Source organism: Saccopteryx bilineata, chromosome 1 (assembly GCF_036850765.1).
Source record: "Saccopteryx bilineata isolate mSacBil1 chromosome 1, mSacBil1_pri_phased_curated, whole genome shotgun sequence".
In the NCBI taxonomy this organism is placed as follows: Eukaryota; Metazoa; Chordata; class Mammalia; order Chiroptera; family Emballonuridae; genus Saccopteryx; species Saccopteryx bilineata.
The window spans coordinates 8,664,483-8,691,205 of record NC_089490.1 but is presented as its reverse complement, the minus strand read 5'-3'; the positions used below and the strand labels follow the sequence as shown (position 1 = coordinate 8,691,205).

The window sequence follows — 26,723 nt, the reverse complement described above, 5'->3', positions numbered from 1 at the left end:
ATGCCAGCAAGATCTGATACAGCCAGGGACTCAACAGTCACTTTGGAAGGGACCACGTGGTTCAGGGAATTATTGTTGCTTCATTATGACTCTGTTTGCTTTTCTAAGGGTACATACTTTCATCAAAACATCTCTAAGGGAGCCGGCATGAGCCCAGTCACAATGTCTAGATCTGAGATATTTAAGTGAAAGCGGCACTGAGCCCTGTGAACCGTGTCATCGTGCCCCCCGAGGTGGAAGCCAGTGGCCTGTGCCTCCTGAACGCCCCCTGAGAGGAGCAGAAACGTTTTTTTGCTCACCCGGTGCAGCAGAGACCCGCAAAGCCCGTGCCAAGCACCGTTGCTGGTCGTGTGAACTAAGAAGGACACACACTTGCTACAGACCAGTTTGTAGCTTTGTGTTTCTTTAGGTCTCTTATGCAAAAGCAGCAAGGAACCTACAAATGAACTCTAAAAAACAAACAAACAAAAAACTGGCCAGCCTTGGCCAGCTAGCTCAGTGGTAGAGCGTCTGCCTGGCGTGTGGAAGTCTTGGGTTCAATTCCTGTCCAGGGCACACAGGAGAAGCGCCCATCTGCTTCTCCACCCCCCCTCCTTCCTCTCTGTCTCTCTCTTCCCCACCCGCAGCCAAGGCTCCATTGGAACAAAGTAGACCCAGGGCCCTGAGGATGGCTCCATGACCTCTGCCTCAGGCGCTAGAATGGCTCCAGTTGCAATGGAGCAATGTCCAAGATGGGCAAAGCATTGCTCCCTGGTGGGCATGCCGGGTGGAACCTGGTCCAGTGCATGCAGGAGTCTGTCTGACTGCCTCCCTGTTTCTCACTTTGGAAAAATAAATTAAAAAAAAAATAGGTCCAAATCAACGAAGCTTTTGAAGAAAGCTGTGAAAACGCATTTAAAAAGAAATTGTTTTGTTGATTTTAGAGGGAGAGGAAGGGTGAAAGAGACAGGGACATCACTCTGTTCCTCTATGTGCCCTGACCAGGGATTGAACCAGCAACCTCTGTGCTTCGGGAGGAGGCTGTAACCAACTGAGCCATCTGGGCAGGGCCTGAAAATGTGTCTTACCCTTCACTGGTGCTCAGAGAGATTCGTGCACGAGTGTAACCCAGAACAGAAACTGCCTCGGACCAGCGTTCTCGATGGGGAAGGGGCAGTTTTGATCTTGGGGGACCATTGACAATGTCTGTTGCAGACAGTTTTGGTTGTCACAGCAGGGGAGGGGACATCTGCGAGATGGTAGCTGGGGACACTGCCACTAACCGCCCCACAAAGCACAGGACGCCCTGCACCCAGCGGTCCGCGGCACCCAAGAGAACACTGCCAAAGACCAGCTCCGCCAGCGGGCTGAAAACCTTTGGTACGTTTCATTTTGGTAAATGAATTACTGGACGTAAATTGTAACTTTAAATCATAATATTTTTACTGCAAGCTCTTGACATCTCTGTTTTATCATTTAGACGTAGGCCAAGAATCCCCCCAGACTCCCCGTTGCTGTTAAACATGGTAAACGTTGATACTGTCAAGAAGTAACATCTAACAGGGATACACGGCCACCACATTCTCACAACCCTGGGTCCGTTAGTTCTCCGGAGGCGGCGCCAGTGTGCGGACGCGGCGGGAAGTGCTGGTCCGCGTCGAGGCGGCCGGTGAAGGAGGCGCTGAGTTCCACGGTCTGTGCACACAGCACTAAAATGCACGCCCAAGAAAGTTACAAAGTAGCACAGGCCGTGGGTCTTTAGAGGTCTTTTGTTTTTGTTTTTACACTCTCAAGACCTCTGTTGGAAAACCCTCAAAATGTATATTCTCAAAATGCCAAATAACACAGTAATTAACTGGTGAGAATTATTTAAATCACTTCACAAAGTTTAAAAGTTTTATATATTATATATATCCATATATATTATATATATTATATGCACATATATAATATATATAACTTAAAATAAATACAATGTATCACATGTTAAAGCCACAGGTTTTTATGGACTAAAAACATTAAAAATAAGAGAGTTCTCGGAGGCGAGGTGACTTTGTGCTCCCTTCTGTGACCCGAAAACCTCACGGTGCTGTGTTGAAACTGTTCTCTGCTCTCCGACGGAGACGGCCACCCCTGACGGTATTCCAGCCGCACTGTCGCCGTGTGACAGGCAGGGCCACCAGCTGGGGCCCCTCGCTCACGCAGTGGCCTCAGGGAGAGACGCGGAGACGCACACAGGTGCTTTGAAGGACGTGAAGCGAGCGGGGTAGGAGCAGGGACACAGGCTGGGGCAGTTCCCACAGGGGGCAGCTTCCCCTGCAGAATCTACCAGGTACACACCTGTCACCTGAGGCCGAAGCTGCCCGTCCACTCCTTGTCCCTGTCCCCATCTGGCTGACCGCCTCGCCCCGCCCCGGAGTCCCCCGCTGGGGCTCCGCGAGCCGCGCACTCACCCGTCTCTCTCTCTCTCTCTCTCCGTCGGGGGAGACCGGGCCGCCGCGTGTCCCCCTCCTCACTGGGGCTCAGGCGCTCCCCTTATCCGCGCAGCAGGTTCCCGAGGCCCGGGCGAGGGCGGAGGGCCAGGCAGCTGGCGCGGAGGCGGCCCTGGAGCCCGGGGTTCTGGGTGAGGGAGGACGCAGCTGCCTCGCCCACACCCACACCCACACCCACGCGGGAGCCGAGTCCCCGAGGCCCGCGCGGGGAGTCACCTTCAGAACAGCCTGTGCCTCCGCCCCGCCGTCCTCTGGAAAGTGAAACTCGGGCGACAGGTGGACTTTGGCTGGGCTTACCTGTGAGTGCTTTTGACCTGCACACGGAATGGTGGCGTAAGTCCTCACCTTTCCCGGAGAGTGGGGGGCGCCCGGTGACGCAGGCCTCGGGTCCACACACAGCAGCCCTGCGGGTGGTCCGAGGTCACCCTTCCCTTCACCTGTGGTCACCCTTCCCCCCATCCAGGACCCCCCACCCAGGGCCAGTTCCCAGACCAGAGGATCACAGGGCTCAGGGCTGGACACCAGACTGCGTGTCCCTGATCCCAGCCCTCATTCTCCCGATGAGGAAGCAGAGACCCCGGGACAGGAATCCGCCTCCCCAGCGTCGCAGCCGGGGCCACGGTCCTCCCTGCGCGAGTTCAGTGCTTTTCACTTGGTTCCTCACCTCCCTGTGCTGGGCGATGAAGAGTTTGATTACCCTCCGACATCGGCCAAGGAAATGTAACAGGCTTCTCAGCACAGAGTCCGGCACGAACATGGTAACAACACAGCTCGTGGGCACGTTTTCTGGTTATTCAGGGTAGAAGTTTCTCTCAATTCCCCTTAAGTCAGTCTCTCTCTCTCTCTCTCTCTCTCTCTCTCTCTCTCTAAATCAGAGAGCGCGAAGCCCTGAGGTCAGCAGAGAAGTCTCAGGGGATTCAACAGTTCCCCAGAATAATTTTAAATCTAATTGTAGACGTTCATTTCCATGTCAAATGATCAAGTTTAAGCTGATTTTCCCCTGAGGTTTCTTCTCCCCCCGCCTTTCGCCCGGTTATAAACAGCCCGTATTTGGGCCCCTAACTGGAGGCTGTTACTCTGTGTGATGTTTGTTTTTATTTTTCAATTACAGTTAACATGCAATATTATTTTACATTAGCTTCAGGTGCACAGTGTAGTGGTCAGACATTTATATAATTGTAAAGTGATCCCTGGATGAGTCTAGTACCCACCTGGAATCATACACAGTTCTCACAATATCACTGCCTGTGTTCCCTGTGCTCTGCTTCTCCTCCTCCTAACTGCTCGGGGACCCCAGCTTGTCCCTCTGACTCCCCTTGCCTGCTGCATCCAGCCCGCCCCCTGAGCCCCGCCTGTGTTCCCTGTGCTCTACTTCTCCTCCTCATAACTGCTCTGTGACCCCAGCTTGTCCCTCTGACTCCCCTCGCCTGCTGCATCCAGCCCCCCCCTGAGCCCCGCCTGTGTTCCCTGTGCTCTACTTCTCCTCCTCATAACTGCTCTGTGACCCCAGTTTGTCCCTCTGACTCCCCTCACCTGCCGCATCCAGCCCCCCCTGAGCCCCGCCTGTGTTCCCTGTGCTCTGCTTCTCCTCCTCATAACTGCTCGGGGACCCCAGTTTGTCCCTCTGACTCCCTTCCCCTGCCGCATCCAGCCCCCCCCCCCTCAGCCCTGCCTGTGTTCCCTGTGCTCTACTTCTCCTCCTCCTCCTAACTGCTCGGGGACCCCAGTTTGTCCCTCTGACTCCCCTCACCTGCCGCATCCAGCCCCCCCCAGCCCCACCTGTGTTCCCTGTGCTCTGCTTCTCCTCCTCGTACCTGCTCTGTGACCCCAGTTTGTCCCTCTGACTCCCCTCACCTGCCGCATCCAGCCCCCCCCAGCCCCGCCTGTGTTCCCTGTGCTCTACTTCACCTCCTCATACCTGCTCTGGGACCCCAGTTTGTCCCTCTGACTCCCCTCACCTGCTGCATCCAGCCCCCCCCCAGCCCCGCCTGTGTTCCCTGTGCTCTACTTCACCTCCTCATACCTGCTCTGGGACCCCAGTTTGTCCCTCTGACTTCCCTCACCTGCCACATCCAGCCCCCCCCTCAGCCCTGCCTGTGTTCCCTGTGCTCTGCTTCTCCTCCTCATAACTGCTCTGTGACCCCAGTTTGTCCCTCTGACTCCCCTCACCTGCCACATCCAGCCCTCCCCTCAGCCCTGCCTGTGTTCCCTGTGCTCTGCTGCTCCTCCTCATAACTGCTCTGGGACCCCAGCTTGTCCCTCTGACTCCCCTCACCTGCCGCATCCAGCCCCCCCCCGAGCCCCACCTGTGTTCCCTGTGCTCTGCTGCTCCTCCTCATAACTGCTCGGGGACCCCAGTTTGTCCCTCTGACTCCCTTCCCCTGCCGCATCCAGCCCCCCCCCTCAGCCCTGCCTGTGTTCCCTGTGCTCTACTTCTCCTCCTCCTCCTAACTGCTCGGGGACCCCAGTTTGTCCCTCTGACTCCCCTCACCTGCCGCATCCAGCCCCCCCCAGCCCCACCTGTGTTCCCTGTGCTCTGCTTCTCCTCCTCGTACCTGCTCTGTGACCCCAGTTTGTCCCTCTGACTCCCCTCACCTGCCGCATCCAGCCCCCCCCCAGCCCCGCCTGTGTTCCCTGTGCTCTACTTCACCTCCTCATACCTGCTCTGGGACCCCAGTTTGTCCCTCTGACTCCCCTCACCTGCTGCATCCAGCCCCCCCCCCAGCCCCGCCTGTGTTCCCTGTGCTCTGCTTCTCCTCCTCATAACTGCTCTGGGACCCCAGTTTGTCCCTCTGACTTCCCTCACCTGCCACATCCAGCCCCCCCCTCAGCCCTGCCTGTGTTCCCTGTGCTCTGCTTCTCCTCCTCATAACTGCTCTGGGACCCCAGTTTGTCCTTCTGACTCCCCTCACCTGCCACATCCAGCCCCCCCCCCAGCCCCGCCTGTGTTCCCTGTGCTCTGCTGCTCCTCCTCATAACTGCTCTGGGACCCCAGCTTGTCCCTCTGACTCCCTTCCCCTGCCGCATCCAGCCCCCCCCCCCCAGCCCTCCTCCCCTCTGACAACCATCAGTTTGCTCTTCCTGTCTGTGTTGGTTTCTGTTTTGTCTGCTTGTTTGGCTCTTTAGATTTCACACAGAAGTAAGATCGCATGGCACCTGCCTTTCTCTGTCTTACTGATCTAACTCAGCATACCTTCCGAGTCCATCCACGTGGCCGCAGCTGGTAGGATTGCATTCTTTTTGTAGAGGTTACTATTCTTAATAGAAAAACTTTCCCTCCATTTTTTTATTGTAGATAACAATAAGGATGAAAGGATAAAGAAAAAAATTAAACATGGCCGAGAGTCTCCTTACCCTGTCTCTCTCTCAATCAGAGCAGAAGAGACAGGGCCCCCTTCCTGGGACAGAGGTGCCCACAGACTTCTGTCCTCACAACAGTCCTGCAGAAGAGGTGGGCCCGGGAAGACTCAGATTCCGGAACAGAAGTTTGTTGCTTAACGTGCTGGCAGGGAACGTTACAGCAAGAGGAGAGAGAAGATGTGGGTATAAGTCCTCACCAAGAACAGTGACCACCACGGGACAGGATGTGACCGTGACGTGGCATGGAAGCCAACACCTGAGATAAAAGGGGAGTCTTTGCACCAACCCTGCACCAGCTTCTCCTACAGGTCTTAGAAGGAACCCCGGGGGAGGAGCTGATTTTCAGTTAGTCATTGTTGTGGCAGCCACCGAGCTTATCTGGAAATTGCTAGATTTCCCCTCTGCTTTAAGACATTAGAGCGCTTGGCATGCAATTAGGATCAGTAACAGGAAAATGCAGAACTTTCTTCACACTTAGATTTGTGAAAACAATCTACCCGTTGCACGGATTCCGTATCAGCTTGATGACATTCAGTGTTGGAGCTCTTTTGGGTGTGTGTGTGGGGGGGGGTTCTTACACCCACCTTCGCATTTTGTTTATGGTCGGTCACATTAACACCCAGGGAGTCATTCTAGCACATGGCCACAAGAGGGCAGCAGAGACGCACTCATCGTCTGGTCTTCAAACGCTTTTCTTCAAAACGTAATTTAACTCACAGATGTTTCTTCCACCACATGCTCTTGTCATGTGTGACCCACATTTATGATTTCTTCAGCCAGTAAATGATCAAAGGAGCCCTAAGCTTAGGGTGTCTGAGATTTTAATTCTACCTTTGCTATAAAGTTGGACAAGCTTAACTCTGGATAAGTCTGTTCATTTCTGGTGTTTCAATTTCCCTAGGTTTAAAAGATTGATAAGATGGGCCCTGGCCAGTGCCTCAGTGGATAGAGCATTGCCCGGCGACCCAGGTTCAACTCCCGGTCAGGGCACACAGGAGAAGTGATCACGAGCGTCAGCCCCTGGGCGCTGAGGATGGCTCCGTTAGGAGCGCATCTGCCTCAAGAGCTAAAAATAGGTTGATACTGGAGCATCAGCTCCTGATGGGGTTGCCAGGTGAATCCCCACCAGGGTGCACGCAGAAGTCTGCCTCACCATCTGCCCTCCTCTCACCTAAATATCAACATAGATAGATAGATAGATAGATAGATGATAGATAGACGGATAGTATGTGCACAACTCTCGTTAAAGTGCCCTGAAAAGGGTAGTGGGAGAATAGAATCATAATGTAAACTCCCAGTTTAGGTGAAACACTTTGTACTTGGAGTGGAAAGTCATGGAAAGAAGGTGAATGAAACAGCAGAGGAGATGAATGACAGAGAGAGAACATTAATGCGAGAGGAGAGCGGCAGTCTAGCTGTGCATTCGGGGAAATTCGGGTGGTGACCATCAGCTCAGTTCTGGGGGACTTGACGGAAACCTTGTTTGACAGTTGTCATATTAACTAATCAGAAAGATAATAATTATCTATTTCATGAAATCCCCTGGCAACGGGTTTTACAAGTGGAGAATTCCCTTGGTGGGGAAAGAAAGGGAAATTATCAGCTCACCTCGGCTGGTGTCGCAGCAGTATGACCTTCTACACTCTTCCCGGTTGGCGTTGGGGCTGGAGGGGAGACGGCACTGACGGAGCCCTGAAACGCCCACCCAAGTGCCGGGTCCAGGGCCTGGAGTTCCCGAGAGATGAGAAGGGGGTGATGCTCTAAGGTGGGCGGTGGCCTTCCTCCATCGGTGTGGCTGCCTGGGGGAGGGGACCCTGGACCCCCTGTTCTTCTCTCCCCATCACTCTCCGTGCTCCGGAACAGCTACGGACAAGAAGGCCCGACTCTCCCTGTTGCTGAGGTTCAGAAGCCCGAGGTTCTGAAATGTTCTTAAAACAGCATTTCCCAGATTTGTGTCCCTTGTAAATGTACGCTTCTGACACAGAATACAGATAATTGGCTTTGAGGGAAGGGAGCGATTCCCTCGATCTGCGGTATTGTCTGAAATGATGACTCCAAGGCGCCCAGGTCGGTCAGGGTGGAGGCGGGTCCAGAGGAGCTGTGTGTGCAGGAGGACGGGGACAGCCAGCAAGCCTGGCCGCTGGGAAGGAGCGCCCCACGGGGGGCTGTGTTCCGAGGAGTAAATAGCCGGAAGTGTAGCTCCGGTCCTGAAGGATTAGAAACAAGTTATCCTGTGTCTATACCGGAGGGCCCTCTGAGATACCTCAGGGTTCAGCAGGGTGGAGGTGATAGGGGAATAAAACTCTCAGGACTCAGCACCGGGGGCTCCTTGGTGTGTTAGCCTTCTTGCCCTACCCGACCTTACGCCATCTTCCTCGGCCTCTGCAGGGGCCACCAGGGGCGTGGAGCTGGGCAGCCCCACCCGGGCTTAGGGCTGTGACAGCGTTCCTTCAAGCCAAAGGGAAGCAGAGCATTGCCATCTCAACAACCCAAGGGAGGAAAGGAACCTGCGATGGAGTGACGTCCTGTAGACGGAAGGGTCACTTACTGGAGAAGGGAGGGAGTGGTGTCAAAGCTCATGCAGCAGAGGGAACTGTAATACCGTCACTACCACCAAAGACTCGTCCAGACCGACGTTTCTTAACAATATCTGCCCTGTTATATAGATTCTCCACCAGGATGTTGTAAAGAAAAAGAAAAGGCAGAAAGCTGTAGGACTTTTTCATTTAGGGGGGAACGGAGATAATTCCAAACACTGTCTGGTAAACCAATTCCTTTGAAATGTTTAAAATTTTAAAAACGTGCTTTTAATGTACTTTTATGATAAAGTTACAAGAGTGTAAAAATGACTCCCACCCGTGATTTTTGGAAAATGATAAAACTATGTAAAATTGGTTCCACTGCAGGCTTCAGCCTGTTGGAGTGAGGTTCCCGGGAAGAGAGGTGGACGCAGGTGGAACTCACAGTGGTCACCAGCCCATGGGCAAACCAGCACAGACGCCTCGCTGGGGGCACGAGGACCGCAGGATGCACGTTGAGGGCTTCACACGCCACCCGGGACCCGAGAATGCACTCACGGAGATCGCCAGGTAGGTCTCACCCTGCAGATGGGAGAACCTTCCGGATGTGGTAACAGAGGGTTAAAGAGAAGCCCGCCAACCACCAAGCCTCCTGCACTTGTCCCCGCACATCCACCAGGAAGGGCACTTCTTGGTTCAGTACAGTGCCCGGCTCTCTTGACGCTGCTCCCAAGGGCTGTTGTAGTTCTGTCTGTGACCACTAGATGGAGAGTTTGCCCCTAAAAAACATGCACTAGTTTTTTTTGGGGGGAGGGGTTTTTTGTGTGGCAGAGACATAGAGAGAGATGGACAGACAGGAAGGGAGAAAGATGAGAAGCATCAACTCATAGCTGTAGCACCTTAGTTGTTCATTGATTGCTTTCTCATGTGTGCCTTGGCGGGGGGAAGGGGGGGCTACAGCAGAACGAGTGACCTCTTAAGTCAGTGACCTTGGGCTCAATCTGGTGAGACTTGCTCAAACCAGACGAGCCCGCACTCAAGCTGGTGACCTCGGGGTCTCGAACCTGGGTCCTCCACATCCCAGTCCCACACTCAATCCACTGTGCCACCGCCTGGTCAGGCTGCACCAGGTTTTAAAGCGACTTCACCGTGAGCGGGAAAGGACAGAGTTGTGTCCTGTCCTAATCCGTCCCAGATCCCAACTCCCAATCGCTTCCTTCCATAATTGTGTGGCATGGGAGCAGGAGTAGTAGAAAAAACGCCGCTGCGGGATATGCTTCAGTCTCCTGGGGCCCCGGAGACACTCGGGGACTGAACCACCCGGCAGAGGGCGGGGGAGACACGCACGGCCCTGTTAGCTGAAGTTCATTGTCATGTTGCCTTAATTACCAGGCACTCTCCAGGGGGCAGCGCTGACAATGTTACCAATCCGGCTCTCAGGGGAGTCACCGTTCTGAGAGGAGAGAGCAGAAGCACTGAACTACAACAACGCGATGGTTAACGAAGCAGCCCCGGGAATCCTGGTGGGGCTGGTGTGGGGGGCGGGGCCAGGGGGAGAACAGGGCGGGTCCCGTGTCCCTCAACGCTGCGGGCACAGGCGCTGCTGGGCACTTCCTGTGAAGGACGCGGGGCTTCCCGATAGCAGGGAACTGACTGTGTAGCTGTGACACGGAGGAGAACAAGGAGTCCCAGATGTTTGCAGAGAGACGGGAAACCTGGCCACGAAGATGACGTAAACTGGAAATGCGAACTGGTGACGCTTTAGTTCCATGATCATGTGTGACGTATTTAACTACCTGTGGCTGGTTGTAATTTAACATAAAATCGGGTCCAAGAAACATGTTTTTAAAAATACCCTTTAAATATTTTAAGTAAGCAGGCCTTATGTCTCACAATGATATTATGTTAAGTGGGCTGAGCAGATGTCACACCATTTCAGACTCCTTTTTGGAACAGAATGAACATTGCAGCCTGGAAAGCACTTTTATCCTACATGGAAAACCCTGAGAGAGCTACCGAAATGTCTAGGGTGTGTGACTTTAACAATGGCAATATGCAAAGCAACTGTAACTCCACAGACCAGCAGCAGAATACGCATATAAAAAAGTAATTTCATTAAAAGAGCAAGAAAATACTTAGAGATGAATTTAACCAAAATATGTGTGGTGTTTCTACAGTAAAAACCACAAAGCACTAATGAAAGAAACTAATTGGGGAGGCATAGCATGTTTGGTTGGTTTGGGAAGAACTGATTTGTTCTAATATCAATTCTCTTTGATGCAATTCTGATCAACATCCCCAATGCTGTGTGTGTGTGTGTGTGTGTGTGTGTGTGTGTGTGTTTTGTAGAAATAAACAATTATACAATTTGCATGAAAATACAAAAGATCAGTTTTGTTTGTTTGTTTAGATTTTATTGATTGATATTTGGACAGAAGAGAGAAAGAGAGAAAGAACAGGGAGAAGTTGGAAGCACCGGTTCGTAGTAGCTGCTTCCTGTATGTGCCTTGACCGGGCAAGCCTGGGGGTTCAAACCTGCGACCTCAGCCTTCCAGGTGGGTGCTTTATCCACTGCGCCACCGCAGGCCAGGCCAAAAATGCAAGGGATATAGCATATCCGAAACTATATAAATATATATAAAACTATATATATAACTGTAAATATTACTATATATATTACTATATATTACTATATATATATAGATTTTTTTTTAAGTGAGAGAAGATAGAGAGACAGACTCCCACATGGGCCCTGACCGGGATCCACCCAGCAAACCCCATCTGGGGCTGATACTTGAATCAAATGGAACCTGGGACATCAAGGCGATGCTCTATCCACTGAACCAACCAGCCAGGGGCAAAACTATTTTGAAAATAAGAAAAAGAACAAAAGAAATATTTATATTCTGGTTTCAAGTCACACTATAACTCTAAGGGCAACATGTCAGGTCTAGTGATGTAAGCTGGAGAAACTTGACAAAAGAATTATCCTTGTTTATGAGCATGAGTGGGAGAGAGCTCCCAGGGAATAAGGACTCAGAGGAAACAAGTGTGATCCTTGACCCTCCATCAGTTAGAGACCGGGAAGATGAGGGGTTGGCACAGGAGACTGACAGGGGTAATGAGAACCCCCAGGGAGTGGTGCTTAGGGACACATGGAGGACGTGTGTGGATTATGCAGCAGTGTGTCACTGTGTAAATATACATCCCATACGATAAATAAGATGATGCCTTAGAAACAACCATTGGATGCAGCGACACTGAACAAACCGATGATAGTGACAAGGATTTCAGGGCAGTCAGATTTGTGTAGGTTGAAGGAAAAATGGGACAGAATGGAGGTGACAAGGCTGGCCAACATTGTGAGGAGTTTTCTGCAAGTCGGTCGGAGTAAAGGACATTGACGGAGAGGAACCGGGGAGAGGAGATGTATAGCACGTTTGCACGCCGATTGGAATCACTCAGGACAGAGGAATAAATTTAGTGCACCGGGTGAGGATATACGTAATTCATTAAACCATAAAAAGGGTTAGTATCCAGTCTCCATAAATACCTCCTACAGATCAGTTAGCACAAGAGCATATTCACCAGAGAGGAAGAGCAGCGAAGGCCGGAAGAAACGTCACATCGCACAGCCGGGATCCATAAGAGACGCTACATACAGGGAAAGCTGTCCAGCACCCTCACTACTAATCAGAGGAACGCAGACCACGAGAACTCTGGAAAAATAAGAAATAAAATGCATCAGCTGTGGGCCAGGGAGTAGCAGGACTGTTTCTACCAGTATACTGCTGATAGGCATGTAAATGGATACAATCATTTGGGAAAACAAGTCAGCATAACATAATAACACTGAAAATATATATACGCTAAAATACTGTATTCTGCTTTTGCATATATACTGTGTAGGAAGCCTGTAACAACTTCATTCATAACAGCAAAACATTGAAAACAGGCCCTGGCCGGTTGGCTCAGCGGTAGAGCGTCGGCCTAGCGTGTGGAGGACCCGGGTTCGATTCCCGGCCAGGGCACATAGGAGAAGCGCCCATTTGCTTCTCCATCCCTCCGCCGCGCCTTCCTCTCTGTCTCTCTCTTCCCCTCCCGCAGCCAAGGCTCCATTGGAGCAAAAGATGGCCCGGGCGCTGGGGATGGCTCTGTGGCCTCTGCCCCAGGCGCTAGAGTGGCTCTGGTCGCAATATGGCGACACCCAGGATGGGCAGAGCATCAGCCCCTGGTGGGCAGAGCGCCCCCCTGATGGGCGTGCCGGGTGGATCCCGGTCGGGCGCATGCGGGAGTCTGTCTGACTGTCTCTCCCTGTTTCCAGCTTCAGAAAAGATGAAAAAAAAAAAAAAAAAAAAAAAAAAAAAAAAAAAAAAAAACATTGAAAACAACCGAATATCATAAGTATCAACAATTGAATGGATAAATAACTATGTAGCTTCATATAAATTATAGCTAAATTCAGAATGTAAATAACTTTTTAGGGCTGTTGAAAGAGTTTGTGCCTAGATTTTCTGAGTGGTGCCCATTTGTTTCTTTCTCTCTTATTTTTTGTGTGACAGAGACAGAGAGAGAGACAGAGAGAGGGACAGATAGGGACAGACAGACTGGAAGGGAGGGAGATGAGAAGCATCAATTCTTCATTTTGGCTCCTTAGTTGCTCATTGGCTGCTTTCTCATGAGTGGCGCCCATTTCTGAGTTGGCACTCTCCCCTCGGCTAACGCAGGCCACGACAGTCACACTCATACAGTCACCTTCACTTTCTGACACTGTTCTGTGGTCACATGTCATGTGAGCAGCATAATAATCACAGTCTCTATTACGGAGGTGAGCACCCCCACACTCTCAGGTGAGAACTCAACAGTCCCAACATTCTTACTCCTCCCCAAATAAAATCAGCTCAGTAGAAATCAACCCCTAATTCGTGAAGACCGGTGTGTGGTTGACGTAACCAGGAGGCACAGAGACAGGAAACCTCACACCATGGAGAGAGAGCAGGTGCACAGGGGGACCAGACCTTCTATCAGTTCTCTGGTGGACTGACTTTTCTCCGGTCCAGATAGCCAAGGGATGAGAGACAATTCTTAGGTTTTTTAATCACAAGGAAACATCTGAATTAGCAGGAATAATGGCAGGCTGGGAGGTGGGGGAGGAGGGGGTGATGAGATGAGGCAGCTCTCCTTGGGAAGTCACACTATTTCTTTCTAGAACCAGCTCCAGCTTCTTCCTCCAGTGGCAGCTTCCGCTGTGCCAGGTCCAGCAGCTGCAGAGTCTGGACACAGAACCCTTCGCTCTAGGGCCACCCTAGAACGTTTCTTCCCCCCTCCTCGCCTTCCACAGCCGCCCTGCAACATGCTGTGTTCTGTCAGATACTTATTGAGAGACACCCGCACTGTCTCCGGTCTTCCGACTGCACATAGTGCCCCAGTGAATGCCCCTTCCCCGGGGGTGGGACGGAGGCGCAGGAAGACCAAGCAGGGAAGAGGAGAGGCTAAACCCTTTGTCAGGAAGGTGCGGGCGCCCCTCCAACCCGGACACGCTCCCTCCTGCCCCGGAGCAAGCTTAGAGCCCATTCTTTCATAGATGAGTAGACCCAGACTTTCTGCACCGGTACTGCTCCGACTTGCCAGGGCCATTCACCGTGAGGTCTGCCGAGTGTGTGGGCAGCGCCACCTTCTTCCTGAGGGGTTTAGGGACGAGAGATGTCTCCAGAGCTCAAATGTTCCAAAGAGAGTCTGCCTCGCAGGTCAACTCACAGCAATGTACAAATCCTTCCTGAGAGAGAAAAAAATTAATGCCTGGGCCTCTTACCTCTTCCCCGGTGTCTGTCGCGCTGTATAACGGACTTCTGGTGTGACCCGCCTTCATGATTGCAGATTTGGGATCGGAACAGGCAAGTCTATCAACTCCCCGCACCCTGATCGCCCCATCCAGTGATGCCCACCCGCCCCTTCCCAGAACCCAGTTCTCACGCCTTCTCTGGGTGGGAGCCGGTATAAAGCAGGTACTCCAACTCTGTGAGCGTACAGGTGGGACATAAAAGTGAGACACGTGGACAGAGATAGAAGTGAAGTGCTGACCACGGGGAAAGGAGTCGTGGGAGGGGTTGAGAGAGAGTGGAGTAAGAGCTACAGATAATGTGGTGATGGAAAACGATTTGACTTTGAGTGATGGACACACAGCACAATCCACAGTTCAAATCCTCTAGAGATGTTCACCTGAAACCTGTGTACTCTTATTGATCAATGTCACCCCATTCCATTTAGCTTTCTAAATAAAAAAGTAGAACTACCATGTGACCCAACGATTCCACTTCTGAGTGTTTATCCAAAGACATTCAAGACACCAATTCAGAAAGACATATGTACCCCTATATTCATTGCAGCATTATTTACAATAGCCAAAATATGGCAGCCACCTAAGTGTCCATCTATAGATGAATGGATAAAGATGGCGTGGTACATCTATGCAGTGGAATACTACTCAGCTGCAGAAAGAATGATATTTTGCCATTTTCAGCAACATGAATGGACCTAGAGTGTACGTGCTGAATGAACTAAGTTAGAGAAAGACAAACAGTGTATGATTCCCCTTGTGTGTGGAATGTAAACAACAAAATGAACAAAAGAGAACAGAAACAAAGTCAGAGATACAGAGAACAAACTGACGGTTACCAGTTGAGAGGGCAGTTAGGGGACTGGGTGAATTGGTGAAGGAATTAAGAAGTACAAATTGGCAGTTACAAAAATAGTCATGGAGATGCAAAGCATGCCATTGGGAATGCGGTCAATAATACTGTAATCACTGTGGATGGCGTCACTGTATTGTACACCTGAAACTAATATAATATTGTATGCAATTGAAAAATAAAAATAAAACAAGAAAGAAAGAAAGAATTAAATACATTGACCTAGAGGGAAGCCTAGTCCTAGGTTTATTATGTTAGAAAAACCATAAAACAGATGTTGCCTAAGAAGTTTTGAAATATTTACCTATAAAAACATATAACAAGGCTGACTGTTGGTGGCTCAGTGGATAGAACGTTGATCTGGGATGCTGAGGACCCAGGTTCAAAACCCTGAGGTCTCCCGGCTTGAGCATGAACTCATTAGCTTTAATGCAGGATTGCTGGCTTGAGACCAAGGCTGCTGGCTTGACTGCAAGGTTGCTGGCTTGAGCCCAAGGTCACTGGCTCAGCTGTAGCCCCCTGGGCAAGGCACGTATGAGAAAGCAATCAATGAACAACTGAAGTGACGCAGCTGCAAACTGATGCTTCTCACTTCTTTCCTTCCCTGTCTATCTTTCTGTATCTAAAAAAAGAAAAAAAAGTGAGGGGGGAAAATCAAACAAAAAATCAACAATACAAGACAACTGTCAGCCTTACGTGAGGCTGCATTTGTGGTTGAAAGGGTTTTATGTTTCGAATGGATTCATTCTTGGATTCCATGTATTACTGGCTACAGAGTGAGAGACTAGATTTAAAACACCACTGTTTCTTCTCTCAAACCTTAATCGAAAAAAATAGATTTTTTTAAAATTTAGATTTCTCAGAATAAGGAAATAGTGATTTTCTAGCAAATGAAATAATAAAATTTAATATATCTGTTAATAGTGGTATTTTTAATTGGTGAGGAAGAATATACAAACAAAAAGTTACAGTAAAACCTCAAAAATCCAAACTATGTTGTTATTTTCTGTCATCACACTTGGTTTTCCTAAAGCATCTGATTACATTGACCACCCTTCTTGTGTTATTCTATCTGCTCTTTTTGTGTGTGTGTATATTTCTGAAGCGAGAAGCGGGGAGGCAGAGACAGACTCCCGCATGTGCCTGACCGGGATCCACCTGGCATGCCCACCAGGGGGCGATGCTCTGTCCATCTGGGGCTGTTGCTCTGTTGCAGCCAGAGCCATTCTAGCGCATGAAGTGGAGGCCATGGAGCCATCCTCAGTGTCTGGGCCAACTTTGCTCCAATGGAGCCTTGGCTGTAGGAGGGAAAGAGAGAGACAGAGAGGAAAGAGAGGGGGAAAGGTAGAGAAGCAGATGGGTGCTTCTCCTATGTGTCCAGGTTGGGAATCAAACCCGGGACTTCCACATGCCAGGTCAATGCTCTACCACAGAGTCAACCAGCCAGGGCCTTATTCTATCCGTTCTTCAGGTGGCATTTCTCCACTGCATCCTCCCTTGTTCTGCTGTAATCAGGCAACAGATTTCTCTCTTACACCTATGCTGGTCCCAAGCTGTGTTCAACGTGACAGAGTGCCACCTTCTCCTTGTGACTTCTGTATCCTTGTGAAATTTTATTTTCATTACGTCAAAACATGCAGACAAAATCTTAACTGTGTAAGTACTGTTTTGATTAGTATTTCTACCACTTTCCTGATCCTTATCCCATCAGTCAGTTGGCTTAGTGATTTATTCTTTTCTCTTCTTTTTCTTTTTTTTAAGTGAGAAGAAGGGAGATTGAGAAACAGACTCCCTCATACCCCCAACCGGGATCCACTCTGCAACCCCATCAGGGGCTAATGCTCAAACCAAGCGAGCTATCATCAGTGTCTGGGGCCAATGCTCAAACCAAGCGAGCCACTGGCTGTAAGAGGGGAAGAGAGAGAGAAGGAGGAAAGAAGCAGATGATTGCTTCCCATGTGTGTCCTGACTGGAGATTGAACCCAGGACTTCTTTCTGCACACTGGACTGATGTTCAATCCATTTAGCCAACCAGCCAGGGTCTAGTGATTCATTCTTCACATTTCTTCTCATCTACATGCTTCTTGTCTTTCTTAACTTCTCTACTATAAGTCGTTTGCATGTTTAGAACCCAGCTCCTTGGCTCTAATAGCTGACCAACTATATTAAATAAACCATCTTTTGGTTTTTAGTTTCTCATTCTCAATTATACCCATCAGAATAGAGAAAGTATAAAAGAGGACTGTGGTATAGACAATTTTCACGATCTTCAGAAATGAGCAGAGATTTCACTCAATGGATAAAAATGTTAATAATCCTGCATAGACCTAGAGAGATGGTAGCAGGAGTCACTACAGTATGATCTGGACACGGTCAGTTCTGAAAACTCCAAGCCGTAAATTCATCTTGACTAAAGAAGAATTCATAGAAATCCTACTACTTATCACTGAAAGAATAACCTTTAACGCTAAGCAGTTTTAGGCGGCATCTACCCCACAAGGGTAGACGTCTTCAGGAACTTAGAAGGACACTAACACTAATGCGGAATGCTGGTATAGAATACAGGATAGACTGACACCTGGGATAGCGATTTTATTCCTGGAACAAAGAGCAGATGACTTGAAAAGGGTTGAAAGAACTCAGATGTATTTTTTTTTAACAGAGAGACCCTGGGTAATGCCTGATTTAAGGAAAACCAAGTTACATCTCTAATCTTCTCCATCGTCCTGGAAGAGGCTGGACTATGAAACAGCGTACATTGCTGTTTTTTTTTTTTTTCACTGTAATATATTTACGTCTTTGTAGCTAATGACACACAGTTGTACTTGTTTAATGTGTATCTTCTTTCCTCAGCTTCGCCCATGGGGCCATTGGTACAGATATCTCGATGAACTTGTAAGCTGCCCTTTCTCTCCTTTGCAGAACTTAGAAATGGGGAAACATGTTTATTCTCCTGTCTCCACTGGCTGGAAGGTGTACAGGGGGTGTAGGATAAGCAGGCTGGCAATATCTTTGGGTAGATCAGCTCATTACTATCAATTCTACAACTACCCACAAAGCGAAAAAGATGAACTTACTTGCCTGGAACTTAGTGAAATTATTTTTAGGGGACCTGAGAGTTCGCTATACCTGCCATAACGTTGGGTGGTTGGTGACGATGAAATTTGTTCATGGAAACCCAGAGGGCAGGGTGGGGGGACTCCATGGCAGACCCTGGAAAGGGCAGCTGTGTTGGGAAAGGTCAACACACCTAAAGCCTGTGAGCCCACAGGATGTTGAGTGTTTCCTGTGCACCAGATTTAGGTCGTGAGGGGTTCTGAAGAGGCTACAAAGGCTCCCATAAGACGAAAGCTCTGGTTTGAACATCAGCCAGGCACAGAGAACACAAATGTTTTATCTCCAGGGGCATTTCCTGCCCTTTCCTCTTCCTCCCTCTCTCTGAAATCCACCCCTGAAACTAGAACGTGCAGAAGAAGAAACACCAAATGCACTCCCACCTGCAAAACTCTCCAACATGGGAACAAAAAGTATTTCTCTTAAATTAAACTGGGGCATTTAATCATTCCAAAGTACTAAATAATCTAATTGCTCAATTAGGATATTTTTGAGCAACTTAAATGAATAATACAATGTTCCATTAATTATAATTGAGCCAATGGTCCCCGTGGTATATTACAATTCCTGTACAAGGATAGGAATGGCTCCTCTTAACGAGAATCTATATATAAAGGGGTTATAGCAGATGCATGAATTTCAGCTCAGTCAAAAATTTAACTAAGTGTTGCCCTGGCCCATTGGCTCAGCAGTAGAGCATCAGCCTGGCGTGTGGAAGTCCCGGGTTCAATTCCCAGCCAGGGCACACAGGAGAAGTGCCCATCTGCTTCTCCATCCTTCCCCTGTCCTTCCTCTCTGTCTCTCTCTTCCCCTCCTGCAGCCAAGGTTCCATTGGAGCAAAGTTGGCCCAGACACTGAGGATGGCTCTATGGCCACTGCCTCAGGTGCTAGAATGGCTCCAGTTGCAATGGAGCAACACCCTAGATAGACAGAGCATGGCCCCTTAGTGGGCATGCCAGGTGAATCCAGGTCAGGTGCATGTGGGAGTCTGTCTCTCTGCCTCCCTGCTTCTCACTTTATAAAAATGCACACACACAGAAAAGAGAAATTTAACTAAGTGCTTATCCAACCTAGAAGTTACATTTGTATGCTCCAGATGTTCTAAAATTCAACAACAACAACAAACACAGGACCTTGAATATGGAGCTTGATCAAATGGTGTTTAATTAAAGAATTAATAAGAAAACAAATATTATATAGATAGATTGACTGGAAATAGACTGTTTTAGTTCTCCTTCTGTGACTCACATTTGCCCATAGGTGCACGCATACAACACACCTGTAGTCTGTAAAATCACTCAGAGCCGGGCGTGGCCCCACAATTCAGACCCCATGTGATAGAGCAGCACAGGGAACACAGTGATTCCTGGGCTGTGTCTTCCATGGACAGTGACTAAGACCATTCTCTTGTCCTGGAGGATGAGCTGAAAGGAAGGCTGACCGGTGGGGCAGACACATGTCCAAAGATGAAAACCACTGTGCATTGGGATGCCTGCCCTCTGTTCCCAGGATTCGTGCTGGCTCTGGAGGGACCAAGGTGGTGAGGGAAGTTGGAAGGAGCTCAGAAGTTGCCAGAATGTCTAAAGGTCAGGAGGAGGGGCGCAGTGAGTGACTCACACTGTTCGTTGCCTTATATGGGGACCAGCTACTGAGGGCAAACCTCTCAGGTCCCTTTGGAGATTATTCAGACTAATCCTTTCCTTCAAAGCCTCTGTTATTAAGTAAAATGTGTGCCTCTTACAAACAAACAAATAAACAACAAGCAAATTGGTAATAACAGAGCAACCTGCCTATAGATCTCAAGTTATAGCAGTGGAACCGGTGGTTGGCTGGTAGAGAGAGATTCCGAGATAGGGATTCAAGGTTTCCACACCCTCACACGCACGCACACTCAAACATAAGGGTGTGTGGTTGTGTTCGTATATATAAAAATATATAAATATATGTATAGATGTATATGTACAAAAAGTACCCAACCAAAGAAGGGAGATTTATTCCCCTGGGGCCTGTACACAGGGAGCTCGGGCTTCTAAAGGGCCAGGTGTCGGGTGGAGGTAAGAGGAGGATGAATCCGACTCCGAAGCTGCCGTGCTCCCAGCTGGGGACGTGCCCAAACACGCCGGGAAGGCCGGGATCCCACACCCAGCACACTTGTTGATGTCAGCAGTTGGAGTCTTCAGTCTGATAGATTCATTTCAGCAGAGCAGCTTCTGCCTCCTCTCAGAGTCAGGGGGACAAATGAGGCAGAACCAGGAAAGCTTGTCACTTGGGGATTGGGGAGAGACAGGTCCAAGATCAGAATGCCCTCAGGACCTCCGCGTGTCCTCAGCAAGAGAAAGGTCAGTGAGACTCTAAGTGCTAGAGAGAAAAGAAAGGAGGAGAAGGAAGGCTAAGAGAGGGGGCTGCAGGTTGGGTCTCAGAATTCCAGCCACACGAACACGAATAAGGAGGTCCCAGGCTGGGTCCATCATGAAAGTTCTCATTTTTCCACAGCCTCTCCCAGTATAACCCAAGTAACATTGTTTTGGGTTCTAGGTTTGGTGCTGTGGTGGGAACCAGAGGGAGTTATGCTAGACTTCTAGATCTAGATGGAAATATATGGCTATACAAGGGTGGGAAAAGTCAGTTTACAGTTGTTCCTATTAAAACAACACAATAATTAGTAAATGATAATACAATAATAAACACTGTTTCTTGTACTCACAACTGTAAACTTCCTTCTACCCACTATTGTATTTGCATTGAGCCATTGTTTTCAATAAGTATTCTCATTTACTTCTGTGGTCTTGTCTGTATTATAGGAAATAGATTTAAGAATATCGCATTTCTAAGGCTCTCCCTGACCCAGGTGTCTAAATGTGGCCGACATTCTTCCAGAGAAACAGTGTTATGAGATGTGGGAGGTGGTTGGCGGGTTGAAGCCATCTCCTGTGTGGACACAAAGGCTTCACAGACAAGAGTCCTGACAAAACAGCTTGTGTTCCGGGAACATCCCTTCCCCTGGGACTCGGGAGGAGCTGTGACGTCAGCACTGGCTTCCTGCAGGTCTGTGACCTCCCAACGTCGGGGGTGTGCCCTGAGCCATTCTCCTGCACAGCTCCCACAGTGCTAGGTATAATTTCCCGTCCTAAGGAAGAAGAGTGACACACAGTCCCATGAGAGAGTCTACAGGGATTTCTGTTTCCCGACTGAACTTGGACAAGTACTGTCTATGTCACCAAGGAGACCTCACTCAGGTGCCCTGCAAACTTCCCCAAGCATACGGGAGGGAACAGGAAACCATGTGCATTGTCCAGATAGGAACTCTTCTACTATTACAGAGAAAGGGAACTGAAAGTCTTTTTTAAAAATCCCCCAAACTCAGTGATCTCACGAGGAGAACCAATCAGTGTTTAGGACTAAGCAATATCATCAGTTGCCGAGTAATGTCTTGGGCTGAAGGTGCTCTTACAATCTGTAATTTTTTTTAATTTTTATTTTTTGTAAAATGTCTCTGAGATTACCATGTATGTACTGAGCTTCTTGTAAGAATGAGGCATTGTGGATTTTCCCTTGGAAAGGAGGTTGCAAAGCCTAAATCCTCGGGTCAGACTCTGGGCAGAGACTGATACTGTGGAGCTCTCATCCATCCACTCCCTGCCTCCATGAGATGTATTTTTTAACAATTGTAGGACAGAACTGTGTTCTGGGTCCTCTCCAAGTGACCTGGAAGTCAGTGTCAGAGAATGTTCAAAGCCCTTCGACGTGACCAGATCATCCGTAATGTAGAGGGTGTTTGTTCTCATAATTTGTGAGGCTGTAGGGTGGGATGAAACCTCAAAAAAACAGTGTGTAAAATCTGCCCTCGGTGTATGTAGATTCAGTCGGCTCACACCAGTGTAGTAGAACCGATACCTAATTTTCTGTGGAGTTTGGCGAACCGGTTGTTAAAATGACACTTGTCATCAGGGTTCTCTCTAACGTGTGTGCCTGGGAAGCCACCCAATGTGGAAATCACAAATTTATATTCCTGACTCTTTTAGAAAGTCCATCTGCACAACAGCGTGTTCTAAGCACCCATAGTCATGTTCATTCTGGCCACAGGTGAAAAACATTGCAAGTGAGGGTACTAACCAAGAGGCAATGGGAAAATATCTTAAATAATAGTTTTATTGTTTTTGTCAGGTATTATTTCATATTTCTTTCATTAATATTTTAAAACTCTTATAATGTAATCTAGTTTTGTGTACCATTTTATTGTTCTTATTTAAGTATTAAATGCATGAAATAATGAAGTACCTTTTGCGGTATATCGTGTTTTTTTATATACTTAAAACAGTCATTAGGACAGAGAACCGGTTGCTAAATTCTGTGGGTCCCACCGCTGTGTATCATACCTGATATTAAAGAGTGAACACGCCGTCTCATGAGCTGTCTCATTGCCAAGTCTTTTTCCTGGAACATATTTGGATTTCTGGAACCCTATTATACATGGCTTAATTTTTCTCTGTATTACACTATTGTTTTAGCATTCCACATCCTCAATGGTAAACATCAACATTGAATGTTTGGATCAGAACTTCCATAATCTTACAAGTCAACTCTGGCATTCCCAGTAAAATGAGCTCTGCCCGATTTACTTCAACCTTCTCATTATCCTGAGTACTCAAACAAGCCGTGTCCGCCAGCAGTCCACTCCCTTCTCTGGTCACAGTTAGGATGGTTCATAGGCATCGGGACAATGTATTAGCCTCTTCACTGGTCACTGTTTCCAGTCACCACTACCCACCCCTCTCCATCATGGGGAGCGTTGAAACGCAGTCTCTCCCTCAGTGTTCCCTGAGGATGGCACGGTGCACGGGGCCAGGAACCCAACCTCTCGGACAGAGTTGGCCATACTGGAGCTGCGGACTCTGGAGAAGCCTGAAGCAACCAGAAACTTCTTAAGTGAAGTTCTGTCACCGAATGCCGCTCAGGGTCAGTGATTCTCTCTAGCCTGGCATTCTCCCTTCTATTAGGTGACCTGCTGTCCCTTATAGTAGGCTGCCCCACTGTCACAGCGCAGAGGCACACCCTGTCCCTAGCTCTCCCTGCCGGGTGTCCCACTGGTGACAGCCTCAGGAGCACCTGCTTCAGGTGGGTCCTGTTCTAGAACTCGGGTTGGGCTGAGAGAGTGTGAGCGATTGCCTGACATTCTCAAACACTTGATTTTTTTTTTTTTTTGGTTGCTTCTCTTTGCTTTTTGTTTGTTTGACTAAAATCTTAACTTTTTTTTTTTTTTTCTCCAAGGAGGTATCTCCTTTTCCAGACCCTTTCCACGAGTCCTTTCCTTAGTAACAGATGCGTCATCTCAAAGCCCTTTGCTGATTGGCTGCTGCTCAACTGATTTACATTTCCATCCGTCAGAACCCCATCAGACCCCACATTCACTATTCTTTTACCCCTATCTGTCCTGCCTCACTCTTGAGCTCTGCTGAGCCTCACCTAAGCACCGGAGAAGAAAATGGCCACAGCTGGAGTCCCGTTGTTAGGATTCTTCACGGCGGTCCTGATGGGCCTTCAGGGATCCTGGGCCGTCAAAGGTAAGTAAGCGCTGAGAGAATCACTCACTAGCTACAGTGGACCCTGAGAGCACTGGGCATTCGCGAGACAGTCGTGGGAGTCGAAGAAAGTTTAATAGGTGTTATGTGGGTCTAAACCTGAGAGTACAATACGTTGTAGATGGGAGAGTTCTCTTCTCTCCACAGTCTGAAGTCAAAATTTAGTTTAGAGAAACAAAACTGAGTTGTATATTGGGTCAATGCCATTGACTGTGAGGTGAAGCCAAGCTGGAGGGAGAAACTTTTTCTGAGAGGCGTGAACAAGCTACCTCTCAGGGCTTTCATTTATCTTTCTACAAAAAATAGTGAAATTAAAAACCTCACAAACTTTGGTAAGGATTAAAGGAGGAGAGAAATAAAAGTATGAGAAGTTCTTAGTTAAATAGATGGTAGTTCTTCTTTAGCAAATGAAGCCTGTCATAAGATTCTGAGCAACGACATTTTGTTGAAGATCACTGAAAAGGAAAGTCACCAAAAAATAACTGTCTCCCCAAAGGAGGGAAAAGGACAGATAGGCTGATGTAAATTGCATTTGACTTGCTCTGGGGCAGTGAAAGGCCCTCTGTATTGGATCTTACGATGATCTTTTTAGTCCCAGTTACTTAGTGATTTTTCCCAAGAGAGTAGAAAAATGAGTAAGGCATTGAAGAGTGTGGTGTTCTTTGCCATCCCCTGAGCAACCACTGTGCTGTAGTGGAGAACTATCCTCCACCCAAGGTGACCTTCACAGGGGGAAGAAGGTAAACTGAACATAAAGTAATAACCCACCTCCAAGATCCTTAATTGCAATTGTTGGTTTCTATTACCCGGAAGGAGCCATATATACAGATGCTTACCTGGAAATAGAGAGGCTCATCCTTTGGGTTGGAAGAAGTAACTAGAATATGTGTGTGTGTTTGTGTGTGCACATACACACATAATTCAAATGCTAAATTAATATACTAGCTATATCAATGTATTGTCAAACTTTATAATCCCCATCTCCTCAACATACACCACGGAGGTTGCATACTTTCCAATTGTAACCTCTTGTTTCACATTGATCATTCCTTTGCTATTGATTAGTCTTGGTATCAACCATAGGAGATTCGACCCCACAATGGCAGTATCAGTATAAGGAGCTGTAAGGTATAAGAGCTCATTGCCAAAGTCAATCCAAATATAATTCTCCTCTTCCCTCAGGGGCTGGGTGCAAACCCAGGAAAGTGGGTACTCTACAACATCACCAGGTCCCAGCCTTAATTTTTCTGGGTACCTAAGACCCAGTTATATTTTCCGTGTGTCTAGCCCTTAAATATACATACAAAGCAGTTTCTGACCCTAAAGTCCTTGCTATAAGCGAATGTTCTACTAAGAAATTGCTGACCCTGTCTGAATCAGTCTTAATAACAAACCCGTGGAAGAAGCAGAACCACAGCAGGAAAGTGCAGGAAACCTACATACGAGCAGGTGGAATTATCTGCTCAAGATCACTAGGTGGTAAGTAGCTGAATAAGAATTCAAAACTTCATTGGATTTTAGATTTCAGAATTTAATTTTGTAGGAGCTGCTGCCTAGATTTCTGAAGTGGGGATTGTTGCTCAGCTAGTGCCATGGAAACTAACAACAGTTTCACTGGACTCGGGGTTTCCTTTAATCCGCCTTGTCCCACACAGCCCCTTAATCTCTGCCCTCCAATCTCTGTCCAACACGAATATGCGTCCTCCAGGACTTATCTTCCCACTGCTCCTCCTTGCCCTCCCTCCTTGGTTCCATTTGCCCTACCCTTTCCACCACCCCCGTGTCCACAATTTGTGTCTCACATCCTGGGTTTGTCTTCATCTCTCTCTGCTGTTTCTGACCCTAACTCCCTTTTCTATCTTTTCAGAGGATCATGTGATCATCCAGGCCGAGTTCTATCTGACCCCTGACCAAGCAGGCGAGTTTATGTTTGACTTTGACGGTGATGAGATTTTCCACGTGGATACGGAAAAGAAGCAGACGGTCTGGCGGCTTGAAGAATTTGGTAGTTTCGCCAGCTTTGAGGCTCAGGGTGCACTGGCCAACATAGCTGTGGACAAAGCCAACCTGGAAATCATGAAGAAGCGCTCCAACAACACCCCGAACGCCAATGGTATCTCTCTCTCTGCTGCACTCTTAGAATGTGGGAACTGTAGCTCTACAATAGATGTTTCAGCTCTTAGTGTTATGGTATTGTGATTAACTGTCCCTTCCAGGGGCCTAACCTTGCCCTAAGCAAGCCCCAAATTGTCATGCTACAAGCCCAAGAACTTCATGGATAGTTTTTCACTTCCTGATATTCTCATGTCTTGTCTCTGTCACCCACAGTCATTCTCAAAGTTATTGCCCCCGAGTCTATGCTGAGGGGCGCAGGAATGAGACCCATGGATAGCTTATACCTCGACATTGGTTACAGATTATGGGTGAGGTCATCAGAGACTGTGGCATAGATTCTCCAGGCTGCATGTCACATTCTTTTCTGCTTTAGTGGGAGAAAGGCAGGGGCCAAACCTAAGCATAGAAGGCTAATTTCTGTCACATGTCCATCCCCCAGAGCCTCCAGAGGTGACTGTGCTCCCACACAAACCTGTGGAGCTGGGACAGCCAAACATCCTCATCTGTTTCATTGACAAGTTCTCCCCACCCGTGGTCAATGTCACATGGCTTCGAAATGGAAAACCTGTCACAACTGGAGTGTCAGAGACAGTCTTTCTGCCCCGGGATGACCACCTTTTCCGCAAGTTCTTCTACCTCCCCTTCCTGCCCTCAAACGAGGACGTGTATGACTGCCAAGTGGAGCACTGGGGATTGGATGAGCCTCTGCTCAAGCACTGGGGTACGACCACCCTTTCATCTCCTTTATTTTATGGCTTCCTTCTGTGATGCATGTATCTGGTCCTGCAGGACTCAAGAGTCCCCTACCATTTCATAACAACTGCTACGATTCCTAGTCTGGTCTCCTCCCACTCCCAGATTTCTTTGCTTTCTAAA

The 26,723-nt window shown here is 48.5% G+C and overlaps 2 protein-coding genes across 4 annotated transcripts in view; one reads left to right on the top strand and one right to left on the bottom strand.

The window, feature by feature from the left end:
* BTNL2 (butyrophilin like 2) overlaps nucleotides 1–2,768 on the bottom strand; it is a 28,884-nt gene extending 26,116 nt beyond the window's left edge. The window contains exon 1 of one of the 3 annotated variants that reach the window (XM_066254454.1): nucleotides 2,433–2,768. The gene's annotated coding sequence lies outside the window, so the exon portion shown is untranslated. The remainder of the gene's footprint in view (nucleotides 1–2,432) is intronic. The other 2 variants (XM_066254419.1, XM_066254387.1) reach the window with 2 other exon arrangements.
* Nucleotides 2,769–23,555: 20,787 nt separating this feature from the next.
* The window catches only part of LOC136309253 (HLA class II histocompatibility antigen, DR alpha chain-like), a 4,927-nt gene continuing 1,759 nt past the window's right edge, over nucleotides 23,556–26,723 (top strand). Inside the window, exons 1-3 of the mRNA XM_066237494.1 lie at nucleotides 23,556–23,714; nucleotides 25,600–25,845; nucleotides 26,287–26,568. Of these exons, the coding sequence (XP_066093591.1) occupies nucleotides 23,636–23,714; nucleotides 25,600–25,845; nucleotides 26,287–26,568 (607 nt within the window). The 5' untranslated portion in view covers nucleotides 23,556–23,635. The remainder of the gene's footprint in view (nucleotides 23,715–25,599; nucleotides 25,846–26,286; nucleotides 26,569–26,723) is intronic.